We start from the raw sequence: 25,639 nt of genomic DNA on the forward strand, positions 1-25,639 counted from the left end.
GCAGTGTGTGCAAACCTGGTGAAAAACTACAGGAAACGTAGTGGGGGTTTAATGGTATTTCAAGCATTCTGACTTATTAACACAGTTATAGAGTTGTTTCCTCATGCTAAACGTAGGCTAAAGGCCAATTTATACTTTTGCGTTAGGTGCGCGTTATAGGTACGCCGTAACATACGCATAGACGCGAACCCTGTCGCCGTAGCCTTCGCAGTACCTGACGTGCACCTCCTCAAAAATGTAACTACACGTCGAAACGACGCAGACCGCAAGATCTGTAATTGGTCGGCGTGAATGCATTATGTTTCCTCCTACTCATTTCGGCAGTGTAACTGCAGAGCAACACAAACGCAGAAGTATACGTTGCCTACGTGCATAGTGTCTGGCGTACCCTACGGCGTAACCCCGACGCAAAAGTATAAATTGGCTTTAAGTTTTTTCGATTACAGGTCCAACTGACATTTCAGGGGTTTTCTATACGTATCACTTCTTTATATTGAGCACTTTATATAGATGTAGTAATTTGCTTCTACGGTTCACAGTTAACCCAAAATCTTCCCCAATGCTTCTTTATTTCAGCAAGCAACAAAAAATCAAACAATAAAGCTTTTTACATTTCAAACAATGTTCTTTATTAAAACATCTTTATTTGGATTTATTAATCATAAATTATATTCTACAAACCTTATCATATTGAGTCAAATATTACACCTTAAATAATCACATATAGGGGGTTTAAAATAGCAGGAAAACTACAAATCAACTGTCAGACTGGCTTTGTAAGTAACAGGCCGGTTCTCCATCAAAGTCAGTGTTGGAGACAAAGTCAAAGATGACCAGACTAGTTAGTGCAAGTGTATCTTTGGAGAGGCGCAAGTATGACGTCTGCATTCTTCTGCTCACTCTCTGCACTGTACAGGTTGTTCTCCTGAATATAGTTCACCACAGCGTCGGGCAGAAGGTAACGTACACTCTGTCTTCTGCGCAGGGACCGGCGCACATGAGTGGCTGAGATCTCATTGGTCACCCATTCTCGAATCACATGTATGTTCTTGCGGTGTCTGTACAGCACATCAGACTGATTGATGAACTTCTCAGGGTCGCCACCATATCTGGTGATGCACGCCACGCCGTAGCGTCCCACTATCTCCTCAATGTCTTCTGGCTTCCAAAGGTTGGGAACACCAAAGGACTCCAGTACATCAGCACCACACAGTAGTTTCAGCTGGGGGGTGACTAAAAGTATATGGATGAAAAATAAAACGCATTCATTTTAAAAAGTTGCCTTAATTGCAATTGAATATTAAAGGGACACTCCACTTTTTTGAAAATATGCTCATTTCCCAGCTCCCCTAGAGTTAAACATTTGATTTTTACTGTTTTGGAATCCATTCAGTTGATCTCCGGATCTGGCAGTACCATTTTTAGCATAGCTTAGCATAGTTCATTGAATCTGATTAGACCATTAGCATCGCGCCAAAAATTAACCACAGAGTTTCAATATTTTTCCTATTTAAAACCCGACTCCTCCGCAGCTACATCATGTACCAAGACCGAAGGAAAATCAAAAGCTGCAACTCTCCAGGCAGACACGGCCAGGAACTACACTCTCATTCTGACGTAATAATCAAGGACTTTGCTGTCGTAACATGGCTGCAGCAGGCGCAATGATATTACGCAGCACCGGAAAATAGTCCCCTGCTATTGAAAGTAAACAAGGGGACTATTTTCGGGCAGTGCGTAACATCACTATGCCTGCCGCAGCCATGCCACGGCAGCAAAGTCCTTGATTATTACGCCAGAATGAGAATATAGTTCATAGCCATATCTGCCTAGAAAATCGCAACCTTCAATTTTCCGTCGGTTTTAGTACACAATGGCCCTCATTTATCAAAAGTGCATACACCAAATTTCCAGCGTACACTTGGCATACACCCAAAACCACGGTGACTTTGAGATTTATCAATATGGACGTTGGCGTACGGCACGCTCAAATCCTACGCCAGCTCAGGAGGTGGTGTACGCACATTTTGAGTTAGGAAATGCACAGAACAAAAATCCTAACACAACAAAACGCACTGACAAACTAAAATAGTATATGATATATTATGACCCACTGTAAAAAACAACAACAACATAGTATTTATAAACTTAAGTGTTTTTTTTTTTTTGCAACATGAACTTTAATGTTTAATTTGTGTGACTTTACCAAAGCATTTGATTTGTATGCATATGTATTCCTTAAGTTGCGAGCCGTTTCAGGACAGAGCTCGTGAGCGGATCGGAGCGTTGAGCGGTGCGGTAATACCATCAGAGCGCCTTTTTCCGAAAAATCCGCTCGCTCAGCACCGCTCGTTGAACCCAGAACACCCTTTGATAATTTGCTAGTTCGAGAATCTGTAAAAACGTCTAGCAATAAGTTGTGGAATTCAAGCCTTATACATAAATGTAAAGTAAAAATCAAAGTTAAGATTGGACAGGAAGAAAACATTGAAAGGGACTGCGGAGGGACTGTAAAAGTTAGCAAATATTCATCCTGGAATCTGAAGCGGCACATTGCAAGAAAGCACAAGGATGTGCTACGAAAACATGATAATAATGCATCAAAAGGTAACATACTATTCGATGATAAATAAATAGCTACACATGAATAGGTAAGGTAAAATGCTTGTGTTGAATGGAGCCATAAATCCGATCATGATGACATGCGGACAAAATCATGGCCACGAATTATCTTTTATGCTACATTATGGACACTTCTTTTTCTTATTTAGTCTAAAGTATGGTCATAAATATAAAATTCGTTCCCAATATTCAACAGTTTGTTCCTTGGAATTAATTATTATAATATTTCGTAATTACTATTATAATTATTATTACTTCAAATTATGAATTAGCTTAGTAAAACATGTGGATGTCGTGGAAACAAATTGTTAATTTGAATTATTTCCGGAGCTCCGTATCAAACTGGATCTTAGCTAACAAACAACTGTATGTAAATACAGAAAGACACACTACAAAAGTTACTACATCATTTAAAAATATTATTTAAAAAAAAATTAACCGAACCATTAAGCAGACATATAATTTAGATGTAGGCAACAGTAAATAAATTATTATTAAAAAGTGTCATTAATAATAAAAAAATAAAAAAATACAAATATTAAAAAATGTCATGCAATTATTAATGTGTCTTTAATCCCGCTCTTTAAACTCCCAAATAAAACAAATTTGTTTCTTTCCACTTCCCTGGTTTCTCTTCTTTGCCGTCTTCCGTGTGTCAATGTCGTAACATGAGGGCGTGGGGGAGGCGGAGACTTGAATTTATATGGGCGTTTTATTCTAATGACAATCATTTTCAGCCGCAGCATTTATGAAGGGCAGATATGGCTTACACCTGAATTTCAGAGGTACGCACAGCTTCATAAATCAGGCGGTGAGAGGAGTGTAAGCATAATCTTACGCCAACATATACGCCCGTTTCTACGCAAGAATGATAAATGAGGGCCAATGTAACCACAGAAGAGTCAAATTTCAAACAGGAAAGATATCAAAACTCCCTGATTACTCCTTAGCGCGATGCCAATGGTCTAATCAAATTCAACGAACCATGCCAAGCCCTGCCAAAAGTGATACAGCCAGACCCATAGATCGGCTGAATGGATTCCAAAACTGTAAAAATCAAATGTTTAACTCTAGGGGAGCTGGAAAATTAGCATTTTTTTTTAAAGTGGAGTGTCCATTTAAAAAAGAATAAAGAGAGTGCATACAGAACATAGTTAGGGAACTAGGGAATGCTGCAAAAAATCCTGTAGGAAGAAGGAAGATTGTGCTTAAAAATGCTTTTCTTCATCGGTTACATAGAAATATTTGACATAAGTGTTACAAAGGTTAATTTCGGAAAAAAAAAATGCAGTCAGACAGTGTTGAGAGATGCAGACTATGCAAATAGTGTAATTGCTGATAAAAGTAACAATGCATCTATACCGTCCCTTGAGGGAACATCAACCTGTAAACTTGTCAAATGGTGTGACATTTTAAAAAACCCACCCAAATAAGTATTTATTTCAAATGAGCTGTAAGGACTAGGTCTTAGTTAAATGAAGATGTTTATGCATCTTTTATTAACATCACATGCCTAAGAAAAAGACATTATTGGTGTATACAAATCAGACTTTTCCCATGTTTAAGTGCTATAATTGGGTCCCCAGTGCTTCTATCAACCTAGAAAATGTGAAAAAGATCAACATAGTAACTAGGTTTGGTAAAGCATTCTGCAAGCATGTGAAAAAATAAGTTATTGAAATTTGGCTCCCCTTGTGATGTCAGAAGGAGATAATACTGCATGTGTTTTAGTCTAGGATTAGCTATGTCTGTAAAACCGGGAGTAGGAGTATTTAGGAATAATTTGCTGTACCTTCATTTGTGTTAATATAAGATGAACTCTGACAGATGCTTTCGTGTTGCTTCAGTTTTCGTCTCTTCACACCCCTCACTGTGTCCACATCATCATTGTTGTTCTCACTGGAAATGAGTTCTTCATAATGGTGCCTTTTAAAAAATTAAAATCATAGAAAAACATTATTTCAGTGCAAGTTAGTCCTACTCTTTAGAAATGTAAATTATGAAAATGAAGTGGATTGTAAATCCATCACTTAAAATAATAAAGGTTGTTGTGTGCATCATAATGATTTAGATTAACTCTTTCACCGCCAGCGTTTTTTAAAAAAGTTGCCAGCCAGCGCCAGCGTTTTTCATGATTTTCACAAAAGTTTAATGCCTTCCAGAAAATGTTCTTCTTCAAATATATAAACATACAATATACCAAATGAAAGAAAAGACCCTCTGCTTTCAAACAAAAAAACCCGTTTCATCCTACCTTCAGTAGTTCTTTTGTAATCTGCTTTTGAATATGGGTAGGTTTCTGCAAAAACACCACATTTTGAGCAAAAAGCAAAGATAATTCAATTTTTGTGACGGACTTTTCATAGAGATCCCATTCAGAGCGATCTTTAAAACAGACACGGACATGCAGCAGCTTGTCATAGGGCAATACTTCCGGTTTTAAAAAGTTGCGGAAGGGCGCCACCTGGTGGATAATAGCGGTATTGCCGAAAGACGGAAAATCTCGTCATTGGCTTGGAAGCGTTTTCTCTTAATTGACGAGATATCTCGTCAATGGCTGGGATAGAGATAATTGCTCTTTAAGCGAATCTGCGAGACTTTATTTATTGTTGAAGTTTGAAACTGTTTTCAAACAGACGGAGCGTAGCTAACTCCTCCCCTCCCCCTCCCTTCCGTGCTTTCATGAACACGCCCAACCCCCACCCTCAAATCCTTTTTGTCGTTTATTGGTTGGAATACTTTGTTTTGTTATGTGATGCTAGGTTTGGCCACTTGTTGATATTGCCGTTTGTGAAGCCTGGGCTGTCTACAGAGATCGCGTTTTTTTACAGTTTGATCAGCGGACAGGCAGCAAGCAGATAGTGAGGAGATGTTTCCGGTATGTAACAAAAAATGTTTTATGGTCTAAAACGCTTCAATTCGCTTAGAGCGCCTTTAATCTAGGCTGACATCTAATCAAAACAATTTTTTTAACATGTGACACGGATTTTTTTCACCAAAAATGCAACCATTTCCATATTCTCCAAAAACATGTGATCTGAAAGATTCTCACCGTACTACTTTGGCTGTCTCCACCCACTCTGGCTGCTGACACTCCCAGTCATCCACTGTGATCCAATCAGAATTCTGGGTGGCAAGTCTGGCCATCTTCAATCGATGAGAGGCATCAATCAGACCTTTCTTCTTATAGCTGTCTCCAACTGGAGATATTATACCCTTCACCACCCTGTATTTTCCTGAAATAAACATACACAAAAATATGCATCAAAACAGGATGATAATATTACACAAATGAATTTGAAGACTATCACTACGCTGTTCAAGTAAGGGATAATATATGGTTTGTAGGGGTCTTGTATCACCCTGAAGGGATTTATACAAGCAAGGCATGAGAGGCAGTGCTGTATCGTGGAATAATCGCACTAGCCTGGAGTATCTTATTGATTTTTTTTTAAGAAAATTGACTAATCCTTTAAACTCTAATCCTTCTAGGTTTTGGCTAGATGGGATACGGCTTCGCCAAATCTAGCCAGATGTTGGGTTTAGGCCAGATGCGGTTCTGGTTAGATGGGATACAACTACGGCATAGATCCCATGAAATGGTAGGTTTCGGGTTAGGTTTGGGGGTAGGATTAGGAACAAAACAGCACTCATCCTGCAAGATTTCACAAGATTGCTGTAGCTGTATCCCTTCTAGCCACAACTGTTTTTTATCCGTGGACAACAGACCTCAGAATCAGACAGCAGGGCTCCAGACTAACTTTTTTCACTAGGAGCACAGTGGCCCCCAACTGAAAATTTTAGGGGCACAACCAGAAAATTTAGGGGCGCACAACGTAAATCAACATGCTAACCAAATCTACTAATTTCCACTGTATTACTAATAAATTCTTTAATAATAGATGCAGAAATTACAAATGTGATGTTTCATATTCAGTGTCACATTTTATTCTGCACTTATGAAGATGCAACAACAAGGTAAACTGACAGCACCATCGCTGTCATGACAGTACAAATAGTAAACAAAATACCATACATTCAGAATAAAAAAGTGCTTAGTAACAAAGTGCTTAGTAACTTTTCGGTCATTTCACAGCTACAAACAATACTTAAATGCATGTAACTTTGCATCATCACCCGACGGGGACAGTGTAGACCAGGGGTCTCCAACCTTTTTTCATTGAAGAGCTACTTTCTAAAAAATAAAAGTGGTCGAGAGCTACTTGTGTCACGTAATACCTCAATCTCTTAGATAATGTATCATTCCTCTCAAATTCAGTTTGAGTGTTTGTGTACACGTGTATCAGAAGAATTTATTTTAATAGAAATCACTTTGCATATTATACATCTCTTTACACATATTAATGAAATGAACACTAACAGTATTTAAATAAGTAGGTTCATTATAGCTGCAACTTTAACAACAAGTTAAAATATTTAAATGGGTGACTGAGTTTAACTGGATAGATTTGAATGCATGTTTGTTTTTTGTAAACTAAGAACTGTAATACTCAACTTCATAACTATCAAAATATTAAATAGCTACATTTGGGATTTTTAAAATGAATATAAAATCCAAATGCATTAAATGTCATGTAATTTCATTCAAGTGACATTAGCAACCAAGTTAAATGGTATTTCAGTTTGTTTTAAATAAGGAGACAGGCTTGTAAGCATTGTTGGGCGTGTGTGTAAAGTTTTAACGCATCATCCGTTTTGGGAGACGCGGGTGTGAAGTCTTGCGATGCGGAGACAGGCGTGAGTATTTAATAAGCATAGAGACACAGGCTGCGCGTGTGCGTCAAGTTTAAACACCTGTCTGTTGTGGAAGACGCGCGCGCAAAGTCTTGCAATGCGGAAACGGGCGCGAATATTTAACAAGCATTAAGAGAGACAGGCTGCGCGCATGCTTTAAATTGAAACCCCTCGTCAGTTTAGGAGAAGCTCTGTTTTTGAATCATACATGTTAAATTACTGATGTCATACGCCAGTCTACACAGCTCAAAGCGACGTCAAACACGCACCCAGTCTTTACTACCACAGGCGCTTGTAACACTAACCAGACATCCAAATGCCGCCATAACCACAGAAAATAAATACATAAACCCACGAGCGAGCTACCTGCAATTCACTTACCTGTAGATCGCCAGCCAGCGACGTGTTGGAGACCCCTGCTGTGTGTGTATTTGCGTGCGCTCGGGTCTCATTGATTATTTCATTGCTCATTTCATTGATCATTGACGTGCCCCTGCCACGTTTAATGTATAAAAAAATACGGAGGGTGGGGGAGGCAAATTTACTGGGCGCACATGTGCGACTAGATGTAAAATTCGGTCGCACACTCTCAAATTTTGGTCGCAAAATGCAACCATTTGGTCGCAGTCTGGAGCCCTGGACAGAAATATATATTTATTTTCTTGCACGTACCACTGTCTTCAAGGTGGTCGCGAGCCAGTTCAAACATGCGCAGGTGCATGTTTGTGATGGGGTTGAACGACCCGCATGCCAGCAGCACTACTTTGATTTCCTCTTGCGATGTCATTGACCACATAAAAGATGTTTACTGCAGAAAAAAAATCAATGAGCTAGATATAAATATACAGGTAAAAACTAACATCTGCAAGTCTATGGACTTTCCTCTTAAAGGGGGAGGGGGGGGGGGGGGTGGGGTTGGTGTAAAAATTGCATTTACATTACTAACGTTATATTGTTACCCAAGTCCAAGACAACGTTTGGAAATCAGAAAACAAGAAAAGGGAAACTCTTAAAGAAACCCTGAATATTTCCTATAAGTTAACTGTAAAAGGTTATAGGCTCATGTAAGCATAGACAGCATGTAAGTGAAAGTGAAGTGAAAGACCGAAAGTCTAAAATATTTAAAAATGTTTCCACCATAAGATTTAACACCATGTCACAAATGTGCGGTAATAATGTGTCAACCAGCTAAAAACTATTTAGCTCTTACCAAATCAACACAGAGTCTCGTGCTTCCTATTTTAGTTGGTGTTGCTGTAAAACCGCCTTGTTCGTCGACAATACGACACACAAATCTAAAGTTTTTATTAATATTAGATCCTAAATGTGACGGCTGTAACAGTATATGTAACAAATGATCAGTGCGAGTGGCAGAGTTACGCAATTCCGGTGTCGTCACCTCGTATTCAAGAACCTCAACCCTGCGCAACATTTACGCAAAAAGCAATGACGTTCTAGCAGTAACAAACAAACCACACCTTAGCATCTATATTAGATAAACAGCACCGAACTTCTCTCCTAGTTTTGTTTCGACAAAAGGACTTTTATTGGAGAATAAAGGACGGGTGGGAATTACGTCAGTACTACTTTTAAATAACGCATTAGTGGATTCTACAGTGTGTGCATTGTTTTATTAGCTGGATGTGTGCTAGCTACGCTAGCTGCGCAGGGACATGAAGAAGAGTGCGATTTCTTTTATGAATGTGATATTGCCTGAATGATATTAAAAGATAGTAAACGAAAATAAAATAAAAACATTTAGCATCATACTGCCAACAATTGTGTATTTAATCTACTTATATACAGAAATAACTGATATAAACAGCTTATTCAGAACAATAACATAAATGTCATGTTTTGTATGAATACATGATAATTATAAAATCTGATATATTTTTAGGATATAAAGAATGGCGTCTCGGGGTAAATCAGAAACAAGTAAACTGAAACAAAACATGGAAGAACAGCTGGACCGGTTGATGCAACAACTGCAAGATTTAGAGGAGTGCAGGTACAGTAATGGCATCCTTAATGTGAGTTCTGTTACATACACTAAAAAATGCAAGATTTTTCTTTTACATTTGTATTATTTTAAGGTACTTTTTTCATTTCAGGGAAGAACTTGATGAGGAGGAGTATGAGGAAACTAAAAAAGAGACATTAGAGCAAATGAGCGAGTTCAATGAATCCCTGAAGAAGTTTATGTCTGGGAATATGACACTAGTAGATGAATTGGGGGGAATGCAACTGGTGAGAAATAAAACACTCATTCAGGCCTATTAAAGTCTTAGCCAAAAGTTGTGTTATAAAGTTTTATAATGTGAATGTTGCCTTTATAACTGTGATAATATTCATCCTTCATGCGATCCAAGCTGCCATCAGTCAGGCATTTAAGACGCCTGAAGTTATTCGGTTGTTTGCCAAAAAGCAACCAGGGCAGCTCAGGACAAGAATGGCCGAGGTGAAGTTTTTTGCATTTATGATATTTATAATATACAGTAAGATTTAACCCCAAATTTTTTTGAATGATGATGATGATCTCAGATGTTTGGACATATCCAAATACTTGTGCTAATACTAAACATTCATATCATACTGCATGCATTTATCAGATGGACCGTGACGTGATGGTTGGAAAGCTTCCTCGAGATGTCTATACTCAGCAGAAAGTGGAGATCCTCACAGCTCTTAGAAAACTTGGTGAGAAGGTGAGAAAGTTTTTATTGATAGCATAACCCTGTCCTACACCCACCTGTTACTGTAGATTATATTGTATCATGTTGTGTACTTTTTTAACAACTTTTAAATGTCTCCATTATCAGTGTCTTACATTTTTTGTATTCATAAATGCACAGCTTACACCAGAAGATGAAGCGTTTCTTGCTGCCAATGCTAGTGCTAAACTGAGCCAGTTTGAGAAGGTCACTGCTAGTCTAGGTAAGAATAGCCAGCAGCACAGCAGTACTTTTACTATTACTACTGACTATTATAATTCATAAACAAACAAATATTTTGTTGCCTCTCCAGGATCGGAAGATAAGATTATGGCATTGGCCAGTTCTGGGGTCGAGAAAACCCAGACCTAAAGATGTACTTGGGTTGACATTTGTTGTACGTTTTTACAACGACTGCAATTTCTTAGTTGATGGATGTGGTTAAATGTGTGCTTAGGAATAATCATACAAGTATTTGTGTTGTATGCATCCTGCACATTTTATGACCTATTGTACTGATCTGGGTACAATGAAAAACTGAGTTTACATTGTTCTGAAAGATATCTGACATTTTAGACATGATAGTGTTGTCTTTTGTTTTTAATTGTTATTGTTCATTTTTATAGTCCTCTGGTTGTAATGTAATGTATTACAGACTGTGCAGCCAATTACTCTTTTGGTACGGAGTATTTGATATAATTACTATGAATTTTATTCTTATGTTTTTTTTTGTGATTTTTAACCAGTGTGATGTTTGTAAATATTTTGTATTAGAATATAATTGATGAAAACCTGCCAATGTTTGTTGTTTTATGTACTCCACACATCTCATTTATTTTATTGCTTTGCACAACAGTATTGATTGTATTTAGGAAACAAGTCTCTTCAAAATATATTGCGGAGCATATGTGGAAACTAAAGACGTCCAGCTGTGCGAGTGCACTTTACAACAAGGTTCAATTCATCAACATCAATCAGGCATCATAAAAATAATCATAATAATATTTGATCTGCATATATCTAGGTTGTTCATTTACAATTATAATATTATTTAGTTAGCTACAGCATTAAATTATGTTAATAAAATTAACTTTACAATAAAGTGTTACTGTCATGTTACCATAAAACAGCTTGTCAACCCAGTAATTTGACTAGGACATTAGCTGGCTCTAAACCATTTGGCAGCATTGGAAATGTTATACTGTTCAACACTAGGAGGCGCTCTAATTCCAGAAACTTCTGCTATGATCTGCAATTCACTTTGCATTGATGCCTCATAAACAAATTATTTAAGAAAGATGAATGTAAATTGATTAAAAATCTTTTAGTGGTGAGCAAAATCTTCCTATCCTTCAAATCTTTAATAAATGTGGGAATGATGGATATTTTCAATTAATGCTAAACATTAAAGTAGGCCTATCTGTTTATTACTCAGTATCATATAATTATGGACATACATTAAAAAGCATCTTAGTATGTAAGCATCTCCAGGGTAAAGCCTCTTGGAAAAGGAGCATCAAAGTCACTGATTTCACATTGATTTCAATCTTTTACACAGCCTTACTCAGCCAATATTAAAGATATCAAGGTTATATAAAAAAATATATTATGTAAGATGACTTTATGTAGAAAACTATGGAGGATGAAAAATGACTTAAGTGTATATAAATAAATAAATAAATAAATAAATGTAGATATACGTAAATAAATGAATAAATAAATGCAGAAATTAATAATAATTAATTAAATGAATAAATGTAGAAATACATAAATAAAAAATGTAGAAATGAATGAAATAGTGCAAAAACTATATATATATATATATATATATATATATTTCTACATTTGTTTATTTATTCATTTAATTAATTGTTTATTTCTGCATTTATTTATTTACGTATTTATTCATTTATATACACAGTAGTCAATTAAAGTGTATAAAAAACATACGTTTTTCATTACGTAGTACTCAATGTTTTTTTATTGTATAGTGTACATATTTTAAATGTGATAGTAAATAAAAATTAAAATATGAAATGTAGTCCTATATAAATGTATGTTATATCAATCTGCGCGACCCCGTCGTTGACTTCTTTGATGACGTTTGCAGGCCGTTCCAAATGAGCGGTTATTGTCCGTGAAGTCCACTTCAACTGATATACCGTGCTCAGGGAGTAGGGAGCAGTGAACACTCCGCAGGGACCCTGTCGAATGGAACGCACCTTCACTGTAAAGAGAGACGCTCTCTCTCTCTCCCGCCCCTCTCTGCAAGTGTAACTGTGTTACTATGGTTACCAATGTTTATAGTAGCGGATTAATTTCTAACTGTAATCAAACTGACTGGAACTACCTGTGCGTTAAACGGTTTTAATGCACACCTTCCAGCCAATCAGAATCGAGTATTTAAACAGACCATGGTGTAAAGATGTAGTGATTTGTAAACTCCTACAGTTCACAGGAAAACACAAAATCTTTCCCAATGTTACTCTATTTTAGCAAGCAACAATAAATCAAACAATAAAGCTTTTAACATTTCAAACAATCTTCTTTATTAAAACATCTTTATTTGGATTTATTCATCATAAATTATATTCTACGAACCTCATCATATTGAATCAAATATTATCACCTATCATGAATCACAAAAAAGTCAAATAATCACATATAAGGGTTATAAAGAACAGAAAAACTATTAATCAACTGTCAGACTAGGTAACAGGCCGGCTCTCCATCAAATTCAGAACTGGAGGCAAAGTCAAAGATGACCAGACTAGTTAGTGCAAGTGTATCGTTGAGGGGCAAGTATGACATCAGCATTCTTCTGCTCACTCTCTTCACTGTACAGGTCGTTCTCCTCAATATAGTTCACCACAGCGTCAGGCAGAAGGTAGCGTACACTCTGTCTTCTGCGCAGGGACCGGCGCATATGAGTGGCTGAGACCTCATTGGTCACCCATTCTCGAATCACATGTATGTTCTTGCTGTGTTTGTACAGCACATCAGACTGATTGATGACCTTCTCAGGGTTGCCACCACATCTGGTAATGCACGCCACGCCGTAGCGTCCCACTATCTCTTCAATGTCTTCTGGCTTCCAAAGGTTGGGAACACCAAAGGACTCCAGTACATCAGCACCACATAGAAGTTTCAGCTGGGGAGTGACTAAAAGTATATGGATGAAAAATAAAACACATTAATTTAAAAAAGGTTGCCTTTTAAAACATTTGTAATTGTAATTAAAATATTAAAAAATGATATAGGGAGTGCATACAGAACATAGTTAGGGAACTAGGGAATGCTGCAAAAATCATGTAGGAAGATTGTGCTTAAAAATGCTTTTCTTCATCGGTTACATACAAAATATTTGACTTAAGTGTTACAAAGGTTAATTTGGAAAAAAATGCAGTCAGACAGTGTTGAGAGATGCAGATTATGCAAATAGTGTAAATGCTGATAAAAGTAACAATGCATCTATACCGTCCCTTGAGGGAACATCAACCTGTAAACTTGTCAAATGGTGTTACATTTATACCTTCCCAAATAAGTATTTGTTTAAAATGAGCTGCAAGGACTAGGCCTTAGTTAAATTAAGATATTTATGCATCTTTTATAAACATGCCTAAGAAAAATACATTATTGGTGTGTATCTTGAGACAAATTCTGACTTTTTCCATGTTTAAGTGCTATAATTTGGTCCCCAGTGCTTCTATCAACCTAGAAAATGTGAAAAAGATTGACAAAGTAACAAAGTATTCTCTGCAAGCATGTGAAAAAGTAAGTAATTGAAATTTGCAGGGTTCTTGCAGGTTTCAGCAAGTTAAATTTAAGACCTTTTTAAGACCTTTTAAGACCATTATGAGTAAAATTTAAGACCAACACGACACATTACTAGAAGCATTCAAATTATCTCAGAAATTCTTAAAACGTTCTATTTTTATTGATTCAGTTATAGAAAAATATAAAATGAACGCAGTTTTAAAACAGATAATCAAAATACATGGAAATACATTATGCTTAACTCTATTAGACCGCGAGTGTTGGCGCCGTCAAATTTTACCCATAGCCCTTTAGGACGAGACTTCTGACAATGGAAGCCCAAAAATGGCTCATAGTGAGCCATTGATATACATTGAGTTAGAGGCAAAGAGCTGTGATTTTTCTTAATTAATAGTCAAGAAATGCATTGATTTACAATATTTATACATCACACTAATATGTGTAAGTAGTATTTTTATAAAATTCTATCAACAATGCTTTTTGACAAATAAAATTCACTAATATTAGATCAGTTAGTATGGTCAGCTGCTGGTTTGTGCCTAGTTTTACACTGCCTCATACAACTAAGCTTTACATCACACAGAGTGCATCACACTCTGTAGTACGTAAGCTTATAGGGGAGGTTTCCCAGACATGGATAAGAGCTTTCCAAACTTGAAAACAATTTGCACTGACATATCTTAAAATACATCAAAATGCACACAAGTAATGGTTTTAGTAAGGCATGTTTATTAAAACTAGTTTTATGTCATAATTAAACTAAGGCCTAGTCCTGGTTTAAGCTAATCCCTGCCCGGGAAACCACCCCATAATGTTTAATGTACAGCTGGCTGTGTGCTGTGTATATATCTTGTGCCAGTTTATAAATATACAAAGAACAAAAGATCACTTTCAATTATTATTAATCCCTAAAAGCATTAATATATGCATTTTATTAATACAAGTTATTAATAAATTAATGTATTGCATTTAATTGAATACAGAATCACAGAGCCAAAAAAACACTCCACCCATACGTTTTATGCATAAATATGCACTATATACTGCCATCAGGTTTAATAGCCTCTCTAATTACACAATAACGGATGAATCTGCATTAAGAAAATGAAATTTTCTTCTTTTTTCAGGTTTCTTTCTTTTTTCAGGTTTAATAGCCTCTCTAATTACACAATAACGGATGAATCTGCATTAAGAAAATGAAATTTACCATTAAAAGGCTGTTTGATATGTGTTGCTAACGTTATCCACTAAGACCGTTTCTCAATCCGAAGGCTGTAGCCTCCGAAGGGTCGCATTTCTATTTCAGAAATGGTCTTATTTCAGAATATTAACTTTGAAATTAACTTTAAAATATTGATTATTATTCTTAGTTAATCGTTAATTGTTGTAATATGCTTATGACTTGCGAATGTAATGCTCAGTTAACTTAAATAAACCAGGCGATGCCGTATGCAGCAGCAGCCTGCCTATGCGAAAGGGCTCTGATCTACCGCTGTTCATTTAACCGTAACTCCTGAAGCATTTGCGCAATCAAAAAGTTTGAATTGTTCCTAAAAGAAAACAATTGCACTTTTTTGAAATATATGGCTAATTACGGTACTTTCTTGCTTTCCGTCTGCCAATCGCTGCTGTTTGTGGAGAGCTGAAGGGAAAGCGCGTTAGGTTCAAGTGCATCGCAGCAAAGAGCAATATTAAGGTCTAAAATATAAAACTGTGTAACACTAAAGTTGACACGCTGTTGGTGGCTCGTGACTCGACGGCCCGACTGTTTAAGTTGATTTTCAATAAAGCCGCATTGATTTTTGTTCGCTTCTGTCTATGTTTCAGAACCTGGCAAATGCTCAGGTAAGCCACGGGCTTATAAATTACCCCGAAAAAGATTTTTGCCTATACAGAACTAAGTTTAAGGATTGTTTCTCGCCAAACCCACAGTAAACAGTCAGATCACAACACCTGAAATATAGCTTACGGCACGATTTGCGTGGATTATGACAAAGGGCGGAACGTTTCTTTTTAGAGACCCACCATCATACACTTTCTGCCTCCGCCACTGATTAAGTTAATTCTTCAGCGTTTTAAATTACTATTTTATTTTCTGCGGACAACGCTTTTTGGGAATGAAAAGAGGTAAGAAATTTAAGACTTGGGTAAATTAAATTTAAGACCTGGGATAAAAATCTGGGTGTTTTTAAGACTTTTTAAGGCCTTAAATTTAACATTCTGAATTTTAGACTTTTTAAGACTTTTTAAGACCCCGCGGGAACCCTGAATTTGGCTCCCCTTGTGATGTCAGAAGGAGATAATACTGCATGTGTTTTAGTCTAAGACTAGCCTTGTCTGTAAAACCGGGGGTAGAAGTATTTAACAATCATTTGCTGTATCTTCTTCTGTGTTAATATAAGATGAACTCTGACAGATGCTTTCGTGTTGATTCAGCTTTCGTCTCTTCCCACCTCTCACTGTGTCCACATCATCGTTGTTGTTCTCACTGGAAATGAGTTCTTCATAATGGTGCCTTTAAAAAAATCATAGAAAAACATTCTTTTAGTGACAGCTAGTGCCACTCTTTAGAAATGTAAATGATGCAAATTAAGTGGTAAATCCATCACTTAAAATGATAAAGGTTGTTCTGTGCAAAATGATTTAGGCTGACATCCAATCAAAACACCACAACTTTTTAACATGTGACATGGATTTTTTTTTTTCATTTCACCAAAATGAAACCATTTCCATATTCTCCAAAAACATGTGATCTGAAAGATTCTCACCGTACTACTTGGGCTGTCTCCACCCACTCTGGCTGCTGACACTCCCATTCATCCACTGTGATCCAATCAGAATTCTGGATGGCAAGTCTGGCCATCTTCAACCGATGAGAGGCGTCAATCAGACCTTCTTTCTCATAGCGGTCTCCAACTGGAGATATTATACCCTTCACCACCCTGTATTTTCCTGAAATAAACAAACAAAAATATGCATTAAACCATGATGATGAAAAATATTGTGTATTACACAAATGGATTTTGAAGACTATCACTACGCTGTTCAAGTAAGGGATAATATATCGTTTGTAGGGGTCTTATATCACCCTGAAGGGATTTTTACAAGCAAGGCATGAGAGGCTGTGCTGTATTGTGGAATAACAGCACTAGTCTGGAGTATCTTATTGCTTTTATTAAACAGTTAAATATTAAAGGTGCATTGTGTGCCCTTACATGGAAGTTGCCGCCATGTTTCTACATTAGCCCTAAATGGACAAACTGTTCTATAGCACAAGTCTTTTCAATACGTCGTCTCAGATGATGATTTGTTTGTCCTGAGGCGGCTACCGTAGCTTCTTCTTTATGCATTTCAAAAGGGAGGGGTGAGCTGTTGGCTGAGCCATAAAATCTTTAGATGCCGCTAAAAATCTACACAGTGGATCTTTAAAACAAAATTTTTGCATCAACGCAACTTTCGCAAAGTAAAATCACTGAAAGCCTCAATTCCTGTAGGTTTTGGCTATATGGGATACAGCTTTGCAAGATTTGGCGAGTTGTTGGGTTTAGGGTTAGGTTTGAGGGTAGTATTAGGATGAAAACAGCGGTTCTGGCTAGATGGGATACTGTTAGATATGTTAATAATGTCCTCAGTTGTATATAATTTGTACAGTTTGTGTTATGCATATGATTAAGCCACAAGAGGGCACCAAAGTGTAAGCTATTGTAAACTCATTCGCGTGTATGTGTGTCCTCTGTAAGCTACCGTAGTTCTCCTCAGTGTTCTCTCAGTGTGTGTATCTCTGTATGAGAGCTGCCCTGACCGTGAGAATGATGTGTCGGCAGCAAGTTAATAAATATGCCTAAAACGGCTAAAGATGATTAATCTCCATCCATCATTTATCTTCCGAATGCATCGCTAGCTGCAACAGTAGTGTAGCACAACTCAACAGGTTATGGGCACAGGAGTTGTTCGGAAGAGTTTTTGTTTTCCACTGGTTAGAAAGTCGCGACGGACAGCGTGCTAACATGGCTGAACAATGGAGGACGTACAATATGCCTCGACTGATGTTCGACGGAGATGAGTCAAAAGTATGAGCTTTGGGAAACTAAAATGTTGGGACATTTTCATTTATCTGGACTAAAAGACACGGTGTTAAAAGAACCGCAGTCAGAAGCTGAGAGAGCAGCGGATGCAAAGAAAAATGCAGACGCATATGCTGAACTCATTTTAATGTTAGATGATAAAAGCCTATCATTAGTTATGAGAGATGCGCCTAACGACGGAAGAAAAGCTCTAGAAATACTGAGAGGATATTATGCAGGGTAGGGAAAGCCCCGTATAATACGTTTATACACCATGTTGACGTCGCTTCAAAAAGCAAACGATGAAAGTGTGATGGACTATATCATCAGAGCAGAGATCGCCATTACGGCACTGCGTAACGCAGGTGAAACATTAGGAAACGGACTTCTAGTGGCTATGGTCTTAAAAAGGACTGCCTGAGAGTTTTAAGCCATTCACAATACACGTGGCGCATACAGATGACAAAATCACGTTTGCTGAGTTCAAGACTAAACTACGCGATTTTGAAGAAACTGAAAAGATAAAAGCTGCTGAGTCGAGCAACAGTGTAATGAAAACTCATGGGAAAGCTGGACGGCGACCCACAAAGACGAACGCACATTAGTGGAGCAAAGATGATGCTGAGATAGTGTGTTTTAAGTGTGGTAACAAAGGTCATCGAGCTAGAGCATTTCGACAGAAAGTGTGGTGTAGTATATGCAGAAGAGACACACACAAAGACGCAACATGTAGGCGTAAGGACATTAAAGACAGAAAAGATGGTGTGAGTAGAGCCTCAGAGGATGTCAAGGACTACGCTTTCAAGATGAGAGACCCGTATCCAGCGGCAGCCAACGTGCAGCATCAAGGAAAATGGTCTAATAGTGGACATGGGGGCTACGTCTCATATCATCACGGACATAACCATGTTCAAGAGTTTCGACAGCACATTCAGGCCTGACATACAGTATCGAGCTGGCAGACGGCACTCGATGCAATGGAATCGCACAGCGGAAAGGAAATGCAGAGGTTTTCCTCATCGACAGCGGGGGAAAGCAACGCAAGTCAGTGTTAAAAGACGCTTTGTTTGTGCCATCATACCCCCAAAACATATTTTCAGTGAAGGCAGCGACCGCAAATGGGGCTACGGTTCTTTTTAAAAAAAACAAAGACACCCTGATAACCAGAGACGGTAACAGATTTAACATACATGTTTACGGCAAGTTATATTATTTGCATACTGGAACTGAATCTAATGATAAGTGTAATGCCTGCCATGACATACAAACATGGCATGAGATCTTAGGTCACTGTAACTATGAAGACATTGTTAAGTTGCAGGGTATTGTCGAAGGTATGGAGATCAAAGGTAAAGCTGGCAGACCCAAACAAGAGTGTGAGGTGTGTATTCAGGGGAAGTTTGCCCAAACCAGAAATCGGGACCCTGATGCCAGAGCAAAGGCACCCTTACAGAGATGGTACACACAGACCTTGCAGGTCCAGTAGCTAATGAATCGATGGACGGTTACAAGTATGTGAAGTCATTCACTGACGACTATTCAAGCGCAGTGTTTGTATACTTCCTAAAGAAGAAAAGTGACACTGTACAGGCTACTGAAAAATTTCTAGTGGATGTATCCCCTTACGGGAAAGTGAGGTGCATAAGATCTGACAACGGAACTGAGTTTACGTGCAATGACTTTCAAGCATTGTTGAGGAAAAACAAAATCAGGCATGAAACGTCAGCTCCATATACCCCGCACCAAAACAGAACTGCAGAGAGAAACTGGCGTACTCTTTTTGAGATGGGTAGGTGCATGTTAGTTAAAAGTGCATTACTAAAGCAACTATGGCACTATGCAATACAAACAGCAGCGGTACGCAACAGATGTTTTAACATGCGTACAGGACAGACCACTTATGAGTTTATAACTGACAAGAAGCCAAATGTGTCAAAAATGCAAAAGTTTGGATCTGTATGCTACACTAACAAGCAGGAAAAAGGAAAATTTGATTCCAGATGTGACCAAGGTCGTTTTGTAGGCTACGACAAGAACAGACCAGCGTACTTGGTGTATCATCCAGATACAAAGCACAAAAACACAGACTAGTAAAATTTGTGAGCAAAGCGGCTGCGGAAAAACAGACACAGACAGGTGAGCAAGATCTAAGTGATGTTTATGTCGGAGTGAAACCCAAGACTGGTGAGACTACAGTAGGGCTGGAACGACACGTCGACGTAGTCGATTACGTCGATTACGTAATTACGTCGATTTGCCGGAAATGCGTCGATGCGTCGCATTGTTTACGTTTTCAAATGAAGGCGGCTTCAGCTCCGACCGGATAATACAAGTGTTATACCAAACAGCCAGAACGTGATCAAAAGTGTGGGAATACTTTAAGCAGAGACCAAATAAAACACATACTGTGTAAAACTGAAATGGCATACAACAGCAGCGCAACATCTGTGCACGATCATCTTAAAAGAAAACAACCTGGAGCTCTCCGACCTCAAAATGACGCGACGGCAGCGTAAGTATTTGAAATTTTACAGTAAGTTTTTATACAACAATAGAATCAATGCAGGCATATATTGTGCTTAATACAGCTGTGTTTACATCTTAGTTTAATATGAGCTGCCTGCGAGACGCCTGACAGACACGACATTGCGTCGCGTCTGGGCAGTAGCCTATGTTGAAACAGTAAATAAAGAGCGGGACATGTTTAACTTTTTATATTAAGAAGTTATGAAATAATAAGTTACTGTTACACTGAGATAGGCATGTGCCCGCGTGCACTGAAAGCCAGCTGGCAGCGCGGAGTTCCCATAGCTTATTTTTTTGCTATGTGCGCAGATATTATAAAAGCTCGTCTCGTTAGGTATTCCTGACATGCGTTTATTTAAAGTAACAGCAGCGTAAACGCCGTTTATAAAATATTAGAAGATCATACTAACTAAATTTGTATTTACCCAAGACTTAAGAAAAGTTAAATGTTAAAGTTGATGCTAAATGAGAATGCAGTAACGTTACTACTGATAGTAATATTATTAACAGTAATAATATAATGGTTACATTTTATAATAAGGGTTCATGAATCACAATGAACTTATTTTTACTTCAGTCTGAACTAATGCTGAGTAAATGCATGTACTAATCATAAACTAATGAAGAGTCATCATTAAGTACAACATGACATGTTTTTTAGTTAATGTATTAATAAACAATGATTTCATGTGAGTCATTTTGTAGTTAATGATGACTCTTCATTAGTTTATGATTAGCACTAGGGCGGGAACAATAAAGAGCGGGACATGTTTTTATATTAATAAGGAGTTATTATTCAGTTTGATTTATTTTTATTTTACTTCTTTAAAATTAATATATTTTATTTGTTTAAGGTGAATAATGCCCCTTTTGCACTGTTTATGTTAGGCTGAATTAATGTTGGACTTGTTTTTATGTGATTTGTTATATTTTCTTTGGCACTGGCACTGTTTGTGTATTTGTTTAATTGAGAAAATGCTTCAATAAAATGTTGGCATTAATAGCAGATGTTACATTTATTATTTGTAAAAAAATCTTTAGACTATTCGATTAATCGAAAAAATAATCGATAGATTAATCGGTTGAAAAAAATAGTCGAAATTTGCAGCTCTACTACACAGAGAAAGAGTACAGAAACTGCTCCAGAGTCAAGTGTACAGAGTAGAAGTACAGATAGTGATAGTCTAAGTGAAGCAACCAGATCTAGTGACTGCAGTCAATCACAAAATGTGACAAATGGTGAACCCGAGAGTAGAAGATATCCGACCAGAGAGAGAAAAACACTGAGTTACTTGGATGACATTGTAACTGAAGACAGTGATAATGATGAGGTGAATATCACAATAGATTATTGCTGCAGAGTGGTGTGTGGCATTCCACAGACTTTTGAGGGAGCAATGAGGTTAGCTAACTTAAAAGAATGGATAAAAGCCATGGATGAAGAAATCCAGTCTCTAAACGAAAACAAAACGTTTACCCCGACGACACTGCCCATCGGCAAGAAAACAGTGGGGGGTAGATGGGTCTACTCTATAAAGACTGATGTAGATGGAAAAGACAAGTATAAAGACAGGTTTGTGGCCAAAGGTTACAACCAGAGAATGGGAATAGACTATGGAGAGACATTTTCGCCAACTGCGGACTTGACAAGTGTAAGAGTCGTGCTACAAAAAGCGGCACAAGAAAATTTACTCCTGCATCAAATGGATGTGAAAACCACATACTTGCATGCTCCCATAGACTATGAAATCTACATCAATCCACCAGAAGGTTACCACGAGAAAGAAGGTATAGTACAAACTAGAGAAGTCACTTTACGGTTTGAAACAATCCGGGCGAAACTGGAATAAGATTTTAAACGATTGTCTTTCAGAGAACGGATTCACACAAAACGCAGCTGACCACTGTGTTTATGGCAAAGAGTCGAAAGGAGAAAAGGTGATCATAATTACATGGGTTGATGATTTAATCATTGCTGCAAGCAATCATGAGAGGCTGAAAGAAGTGAAAGAGATGCTTGCAGAAAAGTTTAAGATGAAAGACTTGGGTAAATTGAAACATTTTCTGGGTATTGACTTTAACCTGTCAGATGGGTGTATAAAAATGACACAGGAAAAATACACTAACAAGATACTACAGTGTTTTAATATGCAAGACTGTAGAATCAGAGAAACACCATGTGAACAGAAATTAGAGTATACAGAAAATGCTGGAGAATAATATGTGTTTGACAAAGGGTCCACATGTATTTATATCTTCTATTTTTGTTACATAGCAACCTGAGTACAAGTGGGGGTAGTAGATATGTTTATAATGTCCTCAGTTGTATATAATGTTGTATAGTTTGTGTTATGCATACGAGTAAGCCACAAGAGGGCACCAAAGTGTAAGCTATTGTAAACGCGTTCGCGTATATGTGTGTCCTCTGTAAGCCACCGTAGTTCTCCTCAGTGTGTGTATCTCTGTATGAGAGCTGCTCCGACCGTGAGAATGATGTGTTGTTGGCAACAAGTTTATAAATATGCCTTAAACGGCTAAAGAAGATTAATCTCCATCCATCATTTATCTTTTGAATGCATCGCTAGCTGCATCAGTAGTGTAGCACCACTCAACAGATACAACTAGATCCCGTGAAATGTTAGGTCTAGGGGTAGGATTAGGAAGAAAACAGCACTCATGCTGCAAGATTTCACAAGATTGCTGTAGCTGTATCCCTTCTAGCCACAACTGATTGTTATCCGTGGACAACAGACCTCCAAATCAGACAGACCAATCAGAATAAAGTATTCCAGAAAAAAAAATATTTTCTTGCACGTACCACTGTCTTCAAGGTGGTCGCGAGCCAGTTCAAACATGCGCAGGTGCATGTTTGTGATGGGGTTGAACGACCCGCATGCCAGCAGCACTACTTTGATTTCCTCTTGCGATGTCATTGATCACATAAAATGTTTCCTGCAGAAAAAAATAACAATGATAACAAGCTAGATATAAATATACAGGTAAAAACTTTAAATTCATGTTAATAAATTAACAACTGCAAGTATATGGACGTTCCTCATTAAAAAAAGGTTGTGTAAAAATTGCAATTACATTACTAACGATATTGTTACCCAAGTAAACAAGAAAAAGGAAACATTTAAAGAAACCCTGAATATTTTCTATTAGTGTCAAAGGTTATAGGCTCATGTAAGTGAAAGTGAAGTGAAAGACCGAGGGTCTAAAATATTAAAAAATGTTTCCATCATAAGATTTAACACCATGTCACAAATGTGCGGTAATAATAGGGCTGGGTAAAAATATCGATTCATCAATGCATTGCAATTATTTGTTCCTCAATTCAATATCGATTCATCAAATCCTATGAATCGATTCAGCCTACCGGCCAGTGGCGGCACTGTGGGTGGGCAAAACTCTAGCGCCCGCCCCCCGAGGTAATTTGATCCGGCCCTTTATGTAGTCTGTGAAAAAGACATCTCTAGAATAAATAAATGTAGAATTAAAATAAATGTAGTTGGACAGCGGGCCCTACAGTTACGAGTTGATGAGCGTGCATCTGTTACAGCATGAGATGCAGAGCGCGAGTCACGTGACTGGCGCGAGCAGCTGTGTCACGTGTTGAGCCGCTCGCGCCCGCATATCAAGACGGGATGACTGACAGGGGTGAGACCACGGACTCTATGGCTGTTTTAACTTCTTGTATTTCCATCTTACAAAACCGCCTTTTCCGACGGTTGTTGTTTGATATGTCGGCTCAATAATGACTTGCTTATCCACAATGACATTAGATGTCTTAATAAAGGAAACGCATTGAAACGATTAGTAACAGTAGTAACGCGTATCTACTGACAAACATACACCTGATTTTACTGCTCTAACGAAATCTAAAAGTGTAATTTCTCTTATTAGAAGCTAGACTAATGTTTGCCAATTATTAAGATGGCTGTTGTAGTTTAAATAGGGGTAGTGAAATAATTAGCTTTGACAAAAACAGCATAAAACAATGTTGTTACATATTGTAAACTTTTTGTTATGTGTACTAAAGTGAGTAAATAAGTCAAATTCTCAATGAGTGTGATATGGCTCTTATTTACCCCTTTTAGGGGTGGGCGGTATGAGCAAAAATTCATATCAAGGTATTTTTCACTCTTCAGCCGGTATAACGGTATTACGGTATGTTGCCATATAAGGGAAAACATTTTGGAGTCACACTGTAGTAAACCTTAGTTAAATTACGGACAAAATTTGTATTTTTAACCTTATGTTACTAATAAGTGAGGGATTGGACATAGACATGATTTTTTATCTTTTCCTTTAAAAGTGCCATTGTGTGGATGGGTGGACTCATCTTCTTATGCATATTGTCACTAATATGGGAAGTATGAAAGTATGGAAATTAGTATGGTCATTTGCTGGTAGGCTATGTGCCTTATTACAATGTTTTACGCTACATCCAACAACTTTAAAGCTGTGTATATCTTGTGTCTGCAAAGAACAAGATTTTCTTTTTGTTGTTAATATGAACATCTGATGGGAGATGCCATCTCACTTTAAATAATTATTAATCCCTGACCGCATTAATGATTGCAGTTTATTAATACAAGTTAGTTATATTAATACATTTATTTATTGCATTTAATTTAATTAACCAGCAGATTTACATTGACAAAAACACTCCACTCATACGTTTTTATGCGTAAATATGCACTATGTATTGTTTAATAGCCTCTCTAATGAATAAATCTGCATTAAGAAAACGAAATTTACCATTAAAGTCTGTTTTTAATGTGTTTGGTACGTTGCTTACGTTATCCGCTAAAGCACTCTGAAAGCGCTATTCATTTAACCGTAACTCCTCAACCATTTGCGCTATCAAAAAAGGAATGGTTCCTAAAAGAAGATAAGTTGCACTTTTTGGCAAATTATGGTTTATTACGGTAATTTCTTGCTTTCCGTCCTCCAATCGCGAGCGCGTGCCGGGCTGATAGCAGGTCTGAGTGAAAAGGGAGTACACCGTTAAACGACTTTGAAGCAGTGAAGTAAAAAAAAGCCTCCTAAATGTGTAACACTGTTGACGCGCTGTTGGTGCTTTGGGACTCGACAACCCGACTGTTTAAGTGGATTTTCAATAAAGCAGTGTTGATTTTGTTCGCTTCTAGGTCCTGTTATGTTTCAGAACCTGGT

General features: G+C 37.6%; 3 protein-coding genes across 10 annotated transcripts in view; 1 reads left to right on the forward strand and 2 right to left on the reverse strand.

Annotated features, from left to right (window-relative positions):
- Positions 1-604: 604 nt before the first annotated feature.
- LOC141369302 (nicotinamide/nicotinic acid mononucleotide adenylyltransferase 1-like) overlaps positions 605-25,639 on the reverse strand; it is a 92,637-nt gene continuing 67,602 nt past the window's right edge. For both annotated transcript variants that reach the window (XM_073875384.1, XM_073875385.1), the window contains exons 2-6: positions 8,588-8,643; positions 8,050-8,185; positions 5,675-5,858; positions 4,415-4,548; positions 605-1,233 (exon numbers count right to left, since the gene is read on the reverse strand). In XM_073875384.1, the coding sequence (XP_073731485.1) occupies positions 839-1,233; positions 4,415-4,548; positions 5,675-5,858; positions 8,050-8,173 (837 nt within the window). In that variant the 5' untranslated portion in view covers positions 8,174-8,185; positions 8,588-8,643 and the 3' untranslated portion in view covers positions 605-838. The remainder of the gene's footprint in view (positions 1,234-4,414; positions 4,549-5,674; positions 5,859-8,049; positions 8,186-8,587; positions 8,644-25,639) is intronic.
- On the forward strand, positions 8,653-10,890 carry lzic (leucine zipper and CTNNBIP1 domain containing). Of its 4 annotated transcripts, none has more exons than XM_073875390.1 (7): positions 8,653-8,942; positions 9,278-9,388; positions 9,492-9,627; positions 9,740-9,838; positions 9,990-10,085; positions 10,233-10,314; positions 10,405-10,890. In XM_073875390.1, the coding sequence occupies exons 2-7, from the start codon at positions 9,288-9,290 to the stop codon at positions 10,461-10,463; spliced, it is 573 nt and encodes a 190-aa protein (XP_073731491.1). In that variant the 5' UTR covers positions 8,653-8,942; positions 9,278-9,287; the 3' UTR covers positions 10,464-10,890. The 4 variants fall into 4 exon arrangements, with proteins under 4 accessions (XP_073731491.1, XP_073731492.1, XP_073731493.1 ...); XM_073875391.1 differs by having other exon boundaries at positions 8,801-8,953; XM_073875392.1 differs by lacking the exon at positions 8,653-8,942 and adding an exon at positions 9,037-9,060.
- The window catches only part of LOC141369303 (nicotinamide/nicotinic acid mononucleotide adenylyltransferase 1-like), a 47,771-nt gene continuing 34,747 nt past the window's right edge, over positions 12,616-25,639 (reverse strand). For all 4 annotated transcript variants that reach the window (XM_073875387.1, XM_073875386.1, XM_073875388.1 and 1 more), the window contains 4 exons: positions 23,277-23,410; positions 16,637-16,820; positions 16,322-16,383; positions 12,616-13,253 (listed from right to left, as the gene is read on the reverse strand). In XM_073875387.1, coding sequence (XP_073731488.1) covers positions 12,862-13,253; positions 16,322-16,383; positions 16,637-16,820; positions 23,277-23,391 — 753 coding nt within the window. In that variant the 5' untranslated portion in view covers positions 23,392-23,410 and the 3' untranslated portion in view covers positions 12,616-12,861. The remainder of the gene's footprint in view (positions 13,254-16,321; positions 16,384-16,636; positions 16,821-23,276; positions 23,411-25,639) is intronic.

The sequence above is a fragment of the Misgurnus anguillicaudatus genome, chromosome 13 (assembly GCF_027580225.2).
Source record: "Misgurnus anguillicaudatus chromosome 13, ASM2758022v2, whole genome shotgun sequence".
NCBI classification, from domain to species: domain Eukaryota; kingdom Metazoa; phylum Chordata; class Actinopteri; order Cypriniformes; family Cobitidae; genus Misgurnus; species Misgurnus anguillicaudatus.